Source organism: Canis aureus, chromosome 18, assembly GCF_053574225.1.
Source record: "Canis aureus isolate CA01 chromosome 18, VMU_Caureus_v.1.0, whole genome shotgun sequence".
Lineage (NCBI taxonomy): Eukaryota > Metazoa > Chordata > Mammalia > Carnivora > Canidae > Canis > Canis aureus.
In genome coordinates, this window is record NC_135628.1 from 12,324,540 (window position 1) to 12,341,857 (window position 17,318).

A 17,318-nucleotide genomic window follows, 5' to 3' on the forward strand; every position below is an offset into this window, starting at 1 on the left:
GCCGCGTGTGAGCTCATCCGAGAAGTCATGCTCTGCACACGTATTATTTATAGCCGATCTGAGGCGTGCACGGTGCTTGACATTTTCCTTATTTTTAAGTAGGGGGACTTCGGAAAGTGGTGGGCGGCCCCGCACCCCGCCCCCGCCGCAGCCCCCCGCCCCGCAGGGCCGAGGCGGCGGCAGCTCCCGGGGCGCGCGGGCGGGGACAGCGCCAACCCCGCGAGTCCCGCGCAGGTGCCGGGGGCGGCGGCGGCCCCTCGGCAGGGCCGCCCGCCCGGGAGGGGACTCGGCGGCCGCCCGCGGGATGCCTGCAGATGCACAATGTGTCTCCGGCCAGCAGGAGGGAGGAAGAGGAAGTGAGAGCAGCGGCGGCCGGCGGCGCGGCGGCCGGCGGGGCCCCAGGGTGAGTGCGTGTGCGCGGCCGGGGATGGGCACGGGGTAGAGGCAGAGCCGCCCCCCCCCCCCCGCGGCCCCGAGCCGCCGGACCCAGCCTCGGGCCCCCTCCGCGGCCGCGGGGCGCCGCCGCCGCCGCCGCCGTCCTGCGACCCCGGGCAGGTTCGTAAAGTTTCCTGCGCTGGCGCCGCGCCCCGACTCGCTGACCTCGGCGCGGCCGGGGCGGGGGCCGGGGCTCGGCGGGGGGCTCGCGAGGGGGCGCCCTGCCCCGGGGCCGGGGGGCGCCCCGGGCGCCGCGGAGACACTTTTGCCCGCGCCCCCGCTCCCCCGGGGCGCCGCGGCTGGAGCCGGGGGCGGCTGCGTGCGCTCGGGGCGCTCCGCACTCGGGGAAGTCTGGGCAGCGCCCGGCGGCCGCTGCGGGAGCGGGAGAGGGAGCGGGAGCCGGGCAGGGGCGCCGGGAGGGGCGCCGGGGAGGGGGGCCGGCGGCTCGGACCCCGGCTTCTGCTCCCGCACCCGCGGGTGGGAGGGAAGCCCTCGGCGAGCGCGCCCCGGGGAGGGGACAGCGATGGGGACGGGCAGGGGGCGCGCTTGGGGCGCCCGGGACCCTCGGGGGAGACGGCGGGTCCCCGCCGCCTGGGGACGCGCCTGGGGACGCCGCTGGGACCGCGAGGACGGCGGGGAGGGGGCCCCGAAGGGCGGTCGCGGCTCGGGAGGGGGCGCAGCGGGCGGCCCGGGTCCCCGCCGCGGGGGGCGGCCAGGTGGCGGGTGGCTCCGAGGGAGGGAGACGCGCACGGCGGCGGCCCGGGGCGCGCGGGGGGCCGGGGCCGGGGAGCCCGAGCGGGTCGCGGGCGCGCGCGAGGGCGGGGAGCGTGGGAGCCCGCGGGCGCAGGCGGGGCGCGGGGGGCGCGGGGGGCTCGGGGCGCGGGGCGCGGGCTGCCCGCCGAGTGGCCCCCGGTGCCGCCTCCCGCCCGGGGCCGCTTCAAGTCGGCGGCGGCGGGCGGGGGTCGCTGGCGGTGCGGCGGGCGGGCGCGCGGGGCCCGACCGGGGCCCCTGGACAGCTCCCGGCTCCCGGCTCCCGGCTCCCGGCCCCAGGAGGGTGCGCCCCGGCCCGCTGCATCCAAGGTTTCCAGAGGCGCCAAGACTAGGGTTCGCGCCCCGGGAGGCAGAGGCCGCAGGTCCTGGCTTGGGGGGGCTGGGAGGTGGGGGGCACCGGAAGACTTCAGGAGTGTTGCCGGCGTGGTTTTTTTTTTTTTTTTTTTTCTTTTGTTTCTGAAATAAAAGTAACTGATGATGCGTATTTAGGCATGGACTCTCTGAGGGGTAACTTTAAGAACCCCAGGAGGGACCTAACCCTACTCAGGTTCACTTTTAGATCAAAAAGCCGGCAGCTCATCCCGCCAAGTGCCCCCCACCCCCCTCAGTGCCCAGCACTTGGCGGGATGAGCACTGGGTGTCATGCTATATGTTGGCAAATTGAACTCCAATTAAAAAAAAAAAAAAATTTTTTTTTTTTTTTAAAGAAAGGTAACAGTAACAAAAATAAGAGGAAAATCTCTATAAGGGATGCCTGGGGGGCTCTGCAGTTGAGCACCTGCCTTTGGCTCAGGGAGTGACCCCGGAGTCTCAGGATGGAGTCCTGCATCAGGCTCCCTGCAGGGAGCTTGCTTCTCCCTCTGCCTGTGTCTCTGCCTCTCTCTGTGTGTCTCTCATGAATAAATAAACAAAATCTTAAGGAAAAAAAAAAAAAAAAGCCCAGACAGCAGCTCTTAGTAAGGGCCTCTTCTGGTCATGTTTTTCCTGTCTCCCCTCCATACCTACTTCCCAAGGTTATTTCAAGGATTATTGTCCCTCAGTTTACAGAACCTCGAAGCCCAGATGCCCTGCTGTCATGTGGCGGACTTTATTTTTTACAGTTGCCCTTCTGAACCCCTGCTCCGGACTAGGGTACATTTCCTCTCTCTGGAGGGCTGTGGTTAAATGTTGCCTTTTTTCCTACTGCATCTATTACTCAGATTTTTTTTTTTTAATTAGATGGACTGGTTGTCTAATGGGGAAACTGTGAGGGAATGACCAGGAGTGTTGGAAGTCTGCAGGGGGATGGGGTCAGGAGGGAAGGGAACTGGGGGAGCAGCTTGGTGGATATCAGGGAAGGGGCCGTTGTGAAGCAGGCCCAGGCCTGAGTCTTGTGGAATTCAGGTGCAGGCACTGGACTACAGGATGGGTGGTGCCATGAATGGTCCTATCTCCACCCCCCCTCCCCCATGTCTCATCTTCCTGCTGTTTTTAAATAAAATATTTATTTATTTTAGAAAAAGAGAGAGAGAGAGAGAGAGAATCTCAAGCAGACTCCCTGCTGAGGTGGGGCTCCATCCATCCCACAACCCTGAGACCATGACCTGAGCCAAAACCAAGTCAGCCACTTAACCACTTAACCACTTAACCGACTGGGCTGCCCAGGTGTCTCTCCTGCTTTTAACTGCAGCCATTCTGACCACCTTACATTCTTCTTCACCAAGTTGTCTCCCCAGAGCCTTTGAATATGTTACTCCTTTTGCACAAAGCATGTTTCCCCGCATTTCCAGATAGCTCACTCCCTTGTTCACTTCAGGTCTCTCTGCCCAATTGTCAGCTTACAGGCAGCCTTTCCTTATTAATTAATTAATTTATTTATTTAAAGATGTTATTTATTTGATAGAGAACCAGAGAAAAAGCATGAGCAGGAGAAGGGGCAGAAGGAGAAGCAGGTTCCCTGCTGAGCAGGGAGCCTGATTAAGGGCTCTATCCTAGGACCCTGGGATCATGACTAGTGCTGAAGGCAGATGCTTAATTGACTGAATCACCCAGGTGTCCCACAGGCGGCCTTTCCTGATTATCTCCTGTGAAATAGCAACCAGCCCCCCCTCTGGTCCTCTTAAGCTACTCAGTTTTCCTGCTGAGCACTTTTCACCCCCTGGCACATTATATATTCATTTATTTATTTGATTATGTCTGTTCCTCCCATTAGAATGAAAGTTCCATGAGCGCAGGGACCTTGTCTCTTCTGTGTAGATTCAGAACCTAGACCGATTGCCAGCACAATAGGTGCTCAAAAAATACTTGCTGATGGACTGAGTAAGAGATGACTGTTACGGGAATTATACCGGGAAAATATTGCAGTGTCAGTGGCAAGCGAATCCAGGTAACAGGCTTTTGGATTGTTTCCTCTGTCCTTTGCACCATGCCCAGCGGCTCCTCTTGCAGACCCCTTTCCATCTTGAGCCAACTCAGAGTTTCAGCCCAAAGAAAGAAACAGAGAGATGGTTCCTTGGGAGAGTGGAAAACCAGTACAATTTATTGATAATGCATAACCACTTCAGATCCGGTGTTTGTTTGGTCACACTCCTTGGAGAAAGTCTTTTCTTTTATTATTGTTTTTAAAGATTTTTATCTATTTATTCATGAGAGACACAGAGAGGCAGAGACATAGACAGGGGGAGAAGCAGGCTCCCTGCGAGGAGCCTGATGTGGGATTCGATCCCGGGACCTTGGGATCCCACCCTGAGCTGAAGGCAGATGCTCAACCACTAAGCCACCCAGGCTTTCCTTTAAAGATTTTATTTATTTACTAGAGAGAGAATAAGTGAGAGAGAGAGAGGGAGAATATGAGCAGTGAGGAGGGGGAGAGGGAAAGGGAGAAGCAGACTCCCCCAGTGAGCAGGGAGTTCCTGGACTTGATCTCAGGGATCATGACCTGAGCCAAAGGCAGATGCTTAACGTAAGACTGAGCCCCCCAGGCGCCCCTGGAGAAAGTCTTTTCACAACATGTGTTGCTTTAGCCAGGGCAATACTCCCCTAGAAAGCAGGGCATTACCGTGAGTGGGGTGAGGTCAGAGATAGCCCCTGTATCCCGCTCTGCTCCCCCAGAAGATGGAGGTGGAGGCAGAGGAGGAGAGGTAAGGGAGGAAGCATAGGGAGGCCGGGTGGCAGACGCAGGGGAGAAGATAAATGAGACGTGTCTAGGAGAAGAAAAATAAAAGAGAAAACAGATGAGGGGCCTCTACAGTGTTTCTAAATCATAAGCACTTATTAAATTATGGTATTGAGAGAGGACAATACTTAAGTGTTTTAAAGTAACTTACCCCCTTTGGGGGTTTAGTGTGAACTGGTAGGGAGGGGCGGAGGAAGGGAGCGCTTTGAAGTCCTTGCGGAGAGGATGTGGCTGCGGGCGTGCCAAGGGGCTCTGCGGAGTGCACACTTTGCTTACCTTGTCATCTTTCTTAACACTGAGGGTTTAGAGCTATTCATTCCTATGGAGGACATTTCCTGCCCTGATCTAAGACAGCCAGTACCCTTAAGGTTTTGTAACTGAAGCCTGCAACCACTTTTTCATGCCTGAAACCATCGAAGTGGGTCCTTTGGTGTTTCAGACATTCATTCTGTCTGAATGAATGATTGGGAAAAGGTGGGGAATCACTAAACCCTCTCTGCATCACAAAGCCTCAAGTGTTTCCTCTAATTACACAACTCAAGTTCTGCTTCCTTCTTGTCAACTAGTCTAGTGTTTTTGAAGTTTAGCCTTGCAATCCAGGAGTAGATCATAGTGTCAATTGATCAGGTCCACACCAGCAAGTACAATGGAAAAATAGGGCGTTGTACAAAACAGATGCTGACTCTTAATGTCAAATGTATTGCTTAAGGTGGTAAAAAAAAAATGTCTGTTTTAATAATTTTGGAGGCCCTAGGAATCTACATTTTCTTTTTTCTTTCTTTTTTTTTTTTGGAATCTACATTTTCAACCAGTTTGCCAGGGATTCTGATGAAAGTGGTTCATAAGGCCATACTTTAAGAAATATTTAGCTGCTCCCACCCCTTACAAAGTGCTATTGGTTTAATCTCCTGCAAGAGCTGCCATTTACAAATGTTCAATCAGATGCAGTAAAAGTGTCAGCCATGGACTGAACTTTTATTTTTTTATTTTTATTTTTTTAAAGATTTTATTTATCCATGAGAGACACACACAGAGAGAGGCAGAGGGAGAAGCAGGCTCCATGCAGGGAGCCCGATGTGGGACTCGATCCCGGGACTCCAGGATCATGACCTGAGCCAAAGACAGACAACCACTGAGCCACCCAGGCATCCCGGACTGAACTTTTATAATGCTGCTTTGGGGGCACCTGGGTAGCTCAGGCGGCTAAGGGTCTGCCTTCGGCTCAGGTCCTGATTCGCTCAGGTCCTGATTCGGGGCGGGGGGTCCTGAGATCCAGCCCCCATGGGGCTCCCTGCTCAGTGGGGAGCCTGCTTCTCCCTCTCCGTCTGCCTGAAGCTCCCCCTGCTTGTCCTCGCTCTCTCTCTCTGCCAAATAAGTAAATAAAATCTTAAAAAGTACTGCTGTTGAAAGAACTTGATGGTGCAGTGGGTCATGAGTCCTCCATGGTGGCAAAATTGGAAATCCAGGTGGTATGTCTGTCACTGAGTGAGATGGCAGTGGATTCATCCCAAATAGCCCTTTTAATCTTACTGCGAGGAAAATGACTGAATGTCCAAGTTTTAGTTCAGAGCTTTGGAGGTTTTTAAGCTTTTTCAGGTCTTTGGAACTTGACTCTGCTCAACTTTTCCTTCCATATTTTACACCCAGTATTCCCCATAGACCTATTTTAATTACTTTCAGATTTTTGCAAACACCGTAGTCTTTTCTGGTGGCGGCACACTACCATGATACAAAACCAGATAAAACAGTTCACGTGACTTGGCCTTGGGACTGGCCAACCAAAGAAGAGGAAGGATGAGACTAGCTCTACCCGAAACAAGGATTTTGAAGACCAACCATCCCGGTGGCAGGGTGGCTCCCTTGAAAACCTTTGACTCGCCCTAGCACCAAGTTCTTAGGTATAGCAAAGTCACCCCTGTATGCATCATGCACAATGGGTTGCAATCTCCCACCCCCGCCCCCATGATTTGGGCTGTCCGAGTGTTAACCATTAGAACTTATTTGCATTAGCCAGCACCGAAACCTGAAGGACACTGTTAGGATCCAGGATTAAGTTAACTGTGGTTTCCACGCTTGCCCAGGATAAGTGCAGGTACAGTTGGAGCAGAGGTTTGTCTCTGGCCTAAGGTGGAGTAACAGTGAAGCGTATCCAACAGGAATCTGTGTGGGAGAAGGAATGCTAGCTCATCAAACAGAATTAAGCCCAGCAACAACCTGGCGTAGTGCTCAGTGGAGAGATTAGTCACATGTATAAATAGAAGGAGATGACGATTCTCAGTGTTCTAGGCCCCCACAAACACCGATTTCCAGAATCCGAGCAAGATTATTATTGGAACCTCAGTTTTAGGAATTGAGGCTACAGTTTTGGCTATTTTAGTTCTAACAGTTAATTCAGGGAACAGAACTTTCCTCAGTTAGAAAACGTTTACTACTTGCTGGACTCCAGGGCTGCTGTGTGCCTGGTGGGTTGTACTTGTTGGACAAAGAACAGCGGTGTGAGGGCACCATGATTAGGTCAGCCCTGACGGAGCATTGCCCCAGAGATCTCCGAGTCACAGGATCCATGTGGTATTTCCCTTCCTGCCTCGACAGCTGACACCCTTCTTCCTGGAATACTGTTTTGGAAGTGGTGGAGAACAAGCAGTATAGTAGTATTATCCCCATGTCATAGGTGTGGCCTGGGGAGAATGAAATGTCACAGGGATATTTGGAGAGGAGATCTGAGCCTACACCCAGCTTTTCCAACTCCTTTCCCCTGCTCCTCCTTTCCCATGCACCCTGATGCCTGTACTGGCTATTTTCTATCCTTTTGATTCTCCTCCACTAGCCCGGCCAGGCCCCCCCATGTTGAGCTCTGCTGCAGTGCATCTAGGGAGCCTTCACTCCCGTATGCTTGTAGAGATGCCCTGGGTTCCAGTGGAGATGCTCTGGGTTGCCATGGCTCCCAGGGACGCGTCTTCCACCACTGAGGCTGAGTTTTGCCGAGTTGGTGCCTCTCTTTGGATTTCTCATTGCAAAGCTAAACTTCTTAGCCTTGAGAGTTAGTGGATCCTTTTCTTGGGGACAGCGTGCCCATCACCTAAGCTCATGATATTGAGGCACAGAAGCCAGAATGGAATTCATTAATCAAAAATGAGAACAGTGTTTGCCAAGGAGAATAGACACATATTCTTTAGCAAACACTTTTTTTCCTCCCCTCTGTGGATGAGTCATGGTGAAAGCAAAAGCATGGAACCAGTTGGTGGTAGGAAGGGACCAAGTGGGGATAGGGAATACACTATATAACAGTCTTAATTTTTACTATTTCCCTGGCCCTGTAGATGAATACCAACTAAGGGAACCAGAGACTGGAAGAGACTGGAGTCTTTTACCAGGAAGGTTTCTCCCTTGGGTGATGCTGAGGCTGCTTGCAGGCTATTATTGCCCCTTTTATGCTGACCCTTTATTTCAGGCAGATTCAACTTCAGTACTCTTGATGTATGGGGCTGGATAATTCTTTGTTGAGGGCCTGTCCCAGGCGTCGTTGGAAATATTAGCTTTTTTGACCTCCACCCTCTAGATGCCAGTAGCAACCCCCAGTCCCCCAGTCGTGATAACCAAAAATGCCTCCAGATATTGCCAGTTGCCCACTCAGGGGCAACCTCTCAACCCCAATTGAGAGCCATCGTTTTGCTTTCTTGCATAAGTTAGACTAATTATGTGCCGTCAGACAGGCTAGGCTTTTGACAGCAGTTATAAGTGCCCCATTTTTTCTCTTTCCTGCTTACTCCTTAGACCCTGACGTGGTGTATTCACATGTTGGTGGCCTCACCCTGTTGTATGTTCTTTAATTTCCTCTAGATCTTCGCATTTCCTCTGAAGCTTCCTTCCCTCCTGTATTTATAATTACCTTCCTAACCCCAGCTCAGTTTCGTTTGAACTTCACGTGTGTTTCTCCCTGGTATGCTACGGCTGGAGAAACCCATGGCTAGTGATTTCATATTTCAGTTCCCGCACAAGGTCTAGAATCAACTGGCCTCTGGTTGCTGTGTTAACTGTAACCTCTACCTGATGGGAATATGATAAATGAAATCGGGAAGGTGGTTAACGAAGCTCATTCCAAGGCCTCTGTCACAAGATTAAGAAGTGTCTGCGTGGGAATGAGTTACTGGGGTGAAATCCCTCCTACATTTATTTGCTTGTAAAATGTACCTTGGCTAGTTGGCTAGTAATAGATAGTCCATTAGTGTGACCAGGACATCGTCCCGGTCGGGGGAAAAGCTTTAAGGTGTGTCTATATGTGAAGTCCTTTCCTGCTCTATCCATTAGATGTCTGTCCTCATCTTGCCACATTTATTTCCTTATGTAATTATCTGTCGACCTTTTATTTACCTTCGATGTTTGGCTGCAGTAATCGTGCAGAGCAGCATCTAGTGGCTTAAGTGATCTAGAAATACTGCCGGCTTGTATACGGGCTGCGTCTCCCCAAGGCAGCAGCCTTCTTCTAAGTCACAGCCCTATAGCAGCCCTCCACCCTTCCTTCCGCCCTTTGTGCCTCTCTCTCTCTCTCTGTCTCTCTCTCTCTTTTTTTTTTAAGTTTGAAATTGCATTTAGAGAGCCAGCATTTTGTGCTGTGGGGTTCTGTGGCTGAGCAGTACTGGATGAGCTATATTTTCCAGGCTGCTACACACAATTACCCTTAATTTTGAAGCGTAATGCATTTCAAAATAATTTTTTTTTCTGTTTTCAGGCTCTTTAATCCAAATGCAGAGCCACAGCTGGCTTTGCCCATGGCCCTAAAGAGGCATGTGGCTTGGGAGGTAGAGCTAGTGGAAGGACTTTGGTTAGATTGCGTATTTTTGGCTGAGTGAGAGTGAATTCCAATAACTCTCAGTAAGGCTGTTTTTTTTTTCTTGACTCCTGACCACCTTTACCCCTTGCCCCGCCTCCCCATTTTCATGGCATTTTTATAGTGGACCTTGTGCCCTAGTTATTCCAACACTGGGCCATTCTGTGGGAAGTGACTGAGTACTCAACAATTTAGATTTGGGGGGAAGGGGACTGATTCTTTCATGCACTTACTAGTAAGCTTGTGTGTATGTATGTGTGAGAAAGATACACACAAATATCCACGCTGCCCTCCTAAGAATGCAAGGTCTTTGGAAGCAAAGAGACTTATTATATCAGCTCCTAAATCATATTTTCTCCAGTGCTTGTCACATTTATAGTAAGTCAGTACAAATCTCATTAAATCAAAATCTTTATCAAGGAATGAATATGTTTCCATCATCTTTAGCCTTAACTCCACTGCCAGAAAGGACTTCAACTCATTAGAACTATTTTCTCAATAACTGTCCATTCTTCAATCAAGAGTTTTAGGTAACATTTGCCTGGGTTTCTTTTTTTTTAATATTTTATTTATTTATTCATGAGAGACACAGAGAGAGAGAGAGAGAGGCAGAGACACTGGCAGAGGGAGAAGCAGGCTCCATGCAGGGAGCCCCATGTGGGACTTGATCCAGGAACTCCAGCATCATGCCCTGGGCCAAAGGCAGGCGCTAAACGGCTGAGCCACCCAAGGATCCCCCTTGCCTGGGTTTCTATGAGAGAAGCACAGTTAAACATGTATTTATTAATTGTAGTATATTTTTAAAAATAAACGTGTGGCTTACACTTAAAATGCATGTAAGTATTTTCAAATTGAAATGTTGCTTGGCTTACAGCCCCCATCATAATACATAATTCACTCATTCACTCATTTATTCAACCACCATTTTGATTGCATTTTATGTTCTGTAGTCAAGGCACTTCCTGGACGTTATAAGATCCACTTCATATGAGCAGTATGGGGAGGGGTGCTGTCTGGGAGACAGACCCATTGATAGTCATAATGGAGTGTGATAAATGTCTGTGTATGTAGAGTGTTTGCAGATCACAGTGGAAAGAGTTCAACAATGAAGTGACATTGAGAAAGATCTGGAAAGCTGAGTATTAAAGCACATGACGTATCCAAGGAATACAGCAATCAGAGTAGTCAGGAGATAGTCTGGAAGAGGCCTCGTGTCAACTCTTCTGGGACCTGGGCATTTGGATTGAGTGGAAAGGAAAACCAAAGGATCTTAGGGAAGGAAAAGACACAATTGGAAGTCATTGAGAAGTTTAACTCCCAAGGCAACAGGGAAGGTAGATTAGAAGGTACGGCAGGAAGGAGGTGCCAAAGAGAGATGGAAGCTGTCAGCTGCTTCCTTCTGGGCCTACCCTAAGAAACACACAGTCTTGGTCAAATGAATAAATAAATAAAGCAGCGTGCTTGCCGTGGAAATGCCACTTGAAAAGAGGCCTCTCTGCCCCCACCTTCTAGTCTGAGTAGTGGACCATCCTCTTCCTTTAAGGAGACCACTTCTGGAGACCCCCTGGCTGGACACAAGAGAAAGGATGTTGACATTGATGATAAAAAAAAAAAAAAGATTTGGTAGCTGACTGGATTTGGAAAGAAGGGAAAAGCAGGAGTCTTTAAGGTTTAAAGCTAAATAAATACTTGTCAGGTAGGAGGGTTCAAGTATCTTTTTGACTCTACCTGCTGATCCATTTGGTATAAGTTAATTATCATTCATTCTCAGCCTCAGTTTTCTTATCACTCAAGTGGAGGTAATCTAAGTCCCTACCTCTTGGAGCTGCTGAGGTCATTAAATGGAATAAATGATTGTAAAGTAGGGTACCCCAAAAGGAGTGGATTGGATTTGCTGTTGTTATTGAGGTTATTATTACTAATTCAATAGTTCCTATTCAGGTTTTTTTTAATTCAAATATCTTGCTAAAATCTTTTAAAGACATGCGTTTATTATTTCATCTTCTCTCTGAGTTGTAGCCCCGGAAATTCCTCCTAAGATTTTTGCTGGAAAGTTCATTTGATTTATGTAACTTTTCCTCAAGCATACAGAGACGTAGACTGCTGAAATACAGGTCAGGGAAAATTATGATCGATTGTGAATTAAAAGAATTGACGTAACGAATCCTGTTAGCAACCTGAGGTCCTAAAGACAAGCTGTCGTAAATAGACCTCCGTCTCTCGTTCACTTGGAACTAGCCTTGGGTTTTGTTGTTTTATTTTATTATTATGTTGCCTTGTGTAGAGAGAATGGAGGTTGCTAATTGTGGCTCTTTCCCATTCCTTGAAGCCTTCTTTCTGGGAGGTTGTTTGCACTTGCCCAGTGTGGACAGAAGCCCAGTGAGAAACCCCAAGTCAGTGGAGTACCGGTGGAGGAACAATTGGCAGGAATTTAGTTCAGTTGAACTGGGTTTCATGTGATTGTGTTGCTACTAAGGAAATTCACTCCTTCCAATAACACTTGGTAAACATCCCTTTTTGAATCATTTGGAACATTCCAGTAAGTGGGGGACTGTTAATGTTCATTGGCAGGTGGGTGGAAGTAAAGTGTTAATCTTTCTTCTTTGATCTGAGCCTATCAACCGGATTAGAAAACACTCTGAGGATAAAACAGAAAAATAAAAGTAGGGTGACTACAGTCCTGAATATGAAACCCAATATAGCTCTGTTGGCCCAGCGTGATGGAGCGTACCAACTTTCCCTTTCAAAAGTGTCTCAGGTTGGACAATTCATTTTATGGCCACCTAAGTAGAAGCCACCTGTTTCCATTCCTGTTTATTCTTTCTGGCTATTGCCAGTTTGTTGGGGTGACTTTTCTGCTTTATGTGCCTTCAAGAAGGCAACACCTAGCTTACAGACTTGCCAGTTCATTACCCAGTAGCTCATGTACCTGTCACTTGATAATGGCTTTCGTGAACTGGATGAGAAAAAAAAAAGATAGACCTCAATACAGACATTAAACTGCCCTGAAGTATGGGTGTGCAAGAGAAAGAACTGTGCCAAATGGAAACTATTTCTCTAAACTTTCGCTTTGAGAGTGTAGCAATCCCCCTATTACTCTAGGAGTGAAAAGTCACTCATCTAATCACTATATGCAAATCTTGTTTGGTACCTGACAAATTGCACACTGTTTTCAGTGTAAAATAAATTTCCTCCCTCTCGGTGTCTCTCATGAATAAATAAATTAAAAAAAAAAAGAAAAGAAAAGAAAAAAGAGGGACACCTGAGTGGCTTAGGGGTTGAGCGTCTGCCTTCTGCTCAGGGCGAGATCCCTGGGTCCTGGGATCGAGTTCCGCATCGGGGTCCCTACAGGGAGCCTGCTTCTCCCTCTGCCTGCGTCTCTGCCTCTCTCTGTCTCTCATGAATAAATAAATAAAATCTTTAAAAATAAATAAATAAAAATAAATAAATTTCCAGTCACTATCTCTTCCCCCAAATAAGGTGATAAGTATGCATTGTTCAGCAGCTATATCCTTGACTGTGTAGCAATCGACACAGGATTGGTATTAGGATTGGTGTGTAACTTTAAATAGGATCCAGTGTTAACTAAACATTTGAAAACCCGCAAAAAGGGCAGCGCAGGTGGCTCAGAGATTTAGCGCCGCCTTCGGCCCAGGGTGTGATCCTGGAGACCGGGATCGAGTCCCACGTCAGGCTTCCTGCATGGAGCCTGCTTCTCCCTCTGCCCGTGTCTCTGCCTCTCTCTCTCTCTCTCTGTCTCTCATGAATAAATAAATAAAATCTTTAAAAAAAATAAAAATAAAGACCCGCAAAAAGATTTATATAGTGAAATACAGATTTACAGTAAATCATTGGAGAATTATATTCAGACCGAACTCTGTAACAGTTTAACGGTGATTCAGACACATTGACTTAACCCTGTACCCATTTTACAGAAGAGGAAATCTACCTGCTGGAGTGGCTGGCTGCCCAGCATCATGCAGATCCAAACTCAATGCTCTTTCTGCAGCACATGTATTGCTAACTCTCCTGCAGCCAAGTCTCCCATCAATCTGTCAAAATCATTTTTGCCTCAGTCGAACCTATTACATGGGAATGTTGTGTCAAGGGGCCGTGCTACTTGGTGAAGGAGGGGGAACAGTATGTCCTGAGAGCTTTGCTTCAGGAGCAAGTGAGAGACTACTGTCGGGGCAGCACACTGTTCCTTACCTGAGCCAGGGCTGACTGCCAGCAGGATGGCGGAAAGAAGAGGGCAGATGGGGTGGCTTCGCTTACATTCCCATGAGACACTATTCTGCTGTCACAGAAATTGTGTTGTGATTATTGCTGACTCGTTTGGGGCCATTTTAAATCTCAGAATGTGTTCCTAACAATTCCGGCATCTGAGAGGGCCATGAAACAGTCTGAGAATCGACCTCTGGAGCTGAGAATGCCAAGGCACATGAAGAGGTACAAAAATATAAGAAGTCAGATCTCCAGGTTTTTTAGTTCAAAATATATCTTTCAGACAATGAACAGGCTTTAGGGTGATTGTTCGTAACCAGATCAATGCAAGGCCCAGAGAAATGGCACAATAGCAGTTTTAATATTGAGTTTCACTCTTCTTTCAGACTCCGGGAATTGCATTACGAAGAGTTGGGCTCATCCATCTGAAGTGATAAGTGCCAAAGAAGGTATCTAGTATCCGATAGAGGGAAGGGAAGCTACCAGAAGGCTTGAGTCTTCAGGGTACCAGAGAGACGTTGGAGTCCTTAACTTTTAGGAGAGGGGTCAGAGTGTATTTGATGGCTACCATGGATCTGATTTTGCCTCCAGCATTTCCTTTTCTTTTAAAGATTCTGAGAGAGAGAGAGAGAGAGAGAGAACAAGCAGGGGAGGGGGAAGAGGGAAAGGGAGAAGCAGACTCCCCGCTGGCAGCGATTCCCCATGTGGGGCTCCATCCCAGGAGCCCTGGGATCATGAGCGGAACCAAAGGCAGACGCTTAACCGACTGAGCCACCCAGGCGCCCTGCACTTCCTTTTAAAATACTTATTCATGCATTTGTTCATCCACACGTGTTTATTGAGCACCTGCCGGGTACCATGGGGTGTACGAGGGGATGCAGAAACACTGGTGAGGGGGATCCCTGGGTGGCTCAGTGGTTTGGCGCCTGCCTTTGACCCAGGGCGTGATGTTGGAGACCCTGGATCGAGTCCCACATCAGGCTCCCTGCATGGAGCCTGCTTCTGTGGTTCTCAGAGCCTGTGTCTCTGCCTCTCCCTCTCCCCCACCCTCTGTCTCTCATGAATAAATAAATAAAATCTTAAAAAAACAAAACAAAACACTGGTGAGTCCCCTTCCTATGGAAAATAGCAGACCCATTGCTGCTTTCCTGGGCTGCTTAGATACCCAGTAGTGGAGGAAAGGTACATTGATCAAAGGATCACATGAAGAAATATGACATTTAAGCTGTGCCAAGGGGTGGGGGAGAAAGGTACTGATGCTGGAAGAGCCTATGGCAAGGGATTAATGCGGTCAGAGTTGGCTGGGAAGAGAATGGGCTTCAGTGCAGAAAGAGGAGTCCCTGCAGATGACGAGTGGATGTGAAGAACAGACAAAGATGTTGAAGGAACCGAAGAGCAGAGTGCCCAGGGCGGGGAGCACTCCAGGCCCAGATTAGACTGGGGAGGAGGGCTCATCGGGATCAGGGGTCTGGGGCTTCATCAGAAGAGCAGTAGGAAGACACTGGAGTGTTTTACCGGAGGGAGTGACAGGATCAGATTTATGCATCGCAAAGGTCTCCCTGGCTTCAGTGTGTAAATTTTACATCATTTAAGCCTGCTCACAATGTGACCGCACTCTTACTACTTTTAGAATCTAACAATTTCTAGAAGAATCAATTTAGTCACAAGTGTCTCCTTCAAATGTTAAACAGTTTAACCGAGTGATTTAGCATGGATATTGCCAGTACTTAAGAATGATACAGTACCTACTTCTGTGGTTCTCAGACTTCAAAACGCCTAAGAATTGCTGGGCACCTAGAAACTGCATAGGTCCCAGTGGTCCCGGCGCCACTTTGAGAAGCATCATTCCCCAAAGTGCCACGGAGTGAAAAAAGACTATAAACCTCGAGGTAAAACATTGTGGAGGCCGCCAGTAGAGGAGGGAGCCTCTTTACTGCCTGGGTTTTAATGTGGACCTGTTCTCCCGATACTGGAGGGATTTTCTTCTAGTGCACCTGAAATGGATTCTAAATCCTTCGAGTTTTTTTTCTAATTTATTTCCTAATCCTTCCATATGCAGCTGTTTTCTCAGATCTGTGGCTTATTCCCCCAATGTCTCTGATATTTTACTTTACATCTTGTCACCATATTTTAATCAGAATCTTTTTATGTAAGTCCCAAACGAGGTTGTGAGGCAGGGAGGTGGTGGGGAAGGCTGGCTGGAGGAGGAGGAGGAGGAGGGGGATGAGGAGGAGGAGGGGGGGATGAGGAGGAGGAGAAGGGGGATGAGGAGGAGGAGGATGAGAAGCCCTCCACGGATTTGCTTACCGAGCCCTCTAGAGCAGGAGACTGAGTGTGTTCAGGTGTCCCGCCAGGGTGACATTACCCCTTAGGCGGTTACCCTAATAGGGGATTGTTTTTGGCTGTTCCCCCAAGAGAGTATAAGAGCCAGGATTCCTGCTCGGGTGTAATGGGGTTGAAATGAATATTAAGGGCACATTTAGAACAGAAAAGAAGCCACAGAAAGGGCACTAGACAGTTCAGTGGGTGCACAGAGAGTAGAGTGCGCTGGACCCCCATCTCCCTCTGGTCTACGAGACACAGCCCTGTGGTCACCTCCTCTGGGAACCTTCCTTGCTTTCCTGGTATCCTCTCCTAGGACACAGTGAGTCCTTCTCTGTGCTGAGCAGATGGGAGGTCCTGAAGGTACATATTCCCAGCGCTGAGCCCCGAACGGGCACTCTGTGAACGTTCCAGAAAGAAGTAGATGAGCGCAGGCTGTGTCCTTCAGTCCCTGTGGGAGGAGCCCTTTCAAATGGCTCCTTCGTCCCTGAGTGAGGAGCCCAAGGACACGGGCTGCAGCCTCTCACTGCATGAACCCGGTGTTGCCGAGGTCACTGTGACCGAGGCGCGGGCCAGGCCAGGCGTCAGACGGGGGGAGGCGGGCGGCCGCGGGCCTTGCCATGCCTCATCCTGTGGTGGCCTCGCTTACGCCTTGCTGCCCTTGCACCACACCCAAAACTACCCTGGATGTAAGGAACCTTCCAGAGGAGGAAACCAGCGCCTTGTCCTCTGCATCACCGTCCTTGTAATTCTCCCCTAGTCCCCAAAACTCCTGTGGGGCACAGAGAGGAGAGACCGTCACACATCAGGACGTGCAAGACATTTCTTGGTGCAAACCCTGGAGCGTCTCGTCCCTCTGCCTTGTCCACTGTTCAGCCAGTGTTGAGTCTGGAGAGAACGTTCCTCTTCCTTCCTCTCTGCTGCCTGTGGGTGACCAGGCATCCGTGACACACACTGGGGGCTGGGATCCCTACCACATATGTGGTTACCCACATTTCATTCATTGCATTCTGAGAGCACCGTGGCCCTGATAATTTATGTTTCTGGGCTGTAATTGCACATTATTTTTCTAGCAGCTATCAAGGGTTTCAAGCTAGCAATTGAAACTTGATAGGTGTCGTGGCTCCCCATTGCTGGGATGATTAATCCTGGTGTTCCAGGGCCGAGCCAAGCCCATCTCTTTTAAGCCAAGTAGCACACACGCAGTAAACCCCAAACTTCAGTGTGCTGAGTTCACTCTGAAAGGAGAGCGCATCCGGGCCTTGGGAACCACATTCTCCGATCCTCCACAGCCCCTTTTCCCCCCTAATGAAATAAACAAAGGATGGCTTGCTTCCCCAGCGTGGGGCTTTTGCCAGGTGCTGAGCAGGCCTATTTCGATGATCCGCTCTGGAGCTGGAGGATGACCGCGGGGTGGGCTCCGGGGCCCGCTGGGCTGACTGTGGCATGGATCTGAGCTGCAAACCTCCACTGATCACCCGAATCCCGGGAGCACCGACCCTGACTGGTGGACCACCGGTGACCCTCTGGGTCGCCTGGCGTCAGTGTTAGTTCAGAGCTGGTGTCTAGTAATCCCCCAAAGGT

General features: G+C 49.6%; 1 protein-coding gene across 3 annotated transcripts in view; it reads left to right on the forward strand.

The window, feature by feature from the left end:
• Positions 1–246: 246 nt before the first annotated feature.
• The window catches only part of ELMO1 (engulfment and cell motility 1), a 525,893-nt gene continuing 508,821 nt past the window's right edge, over positions 247–17,318 (forward strand). The window contains exon 1 of one of the 3 annotated variants that reach the window (XM_077856191.1): positions 247–403. In XM_077856191.1, the coding sequence (XP_077712317.1) occupies positions 315–403 (89 nt within the window). In that variant the 5' untranslated portion in view covers positions 247–314. Of the gene's footprint in view, positions 404–501; positions 556–17,318 lie in introns of those variants that run through there. The other 2 variants (XM_077856193.1, XM_077856195.1) reach the window with 2 other exon arrangements.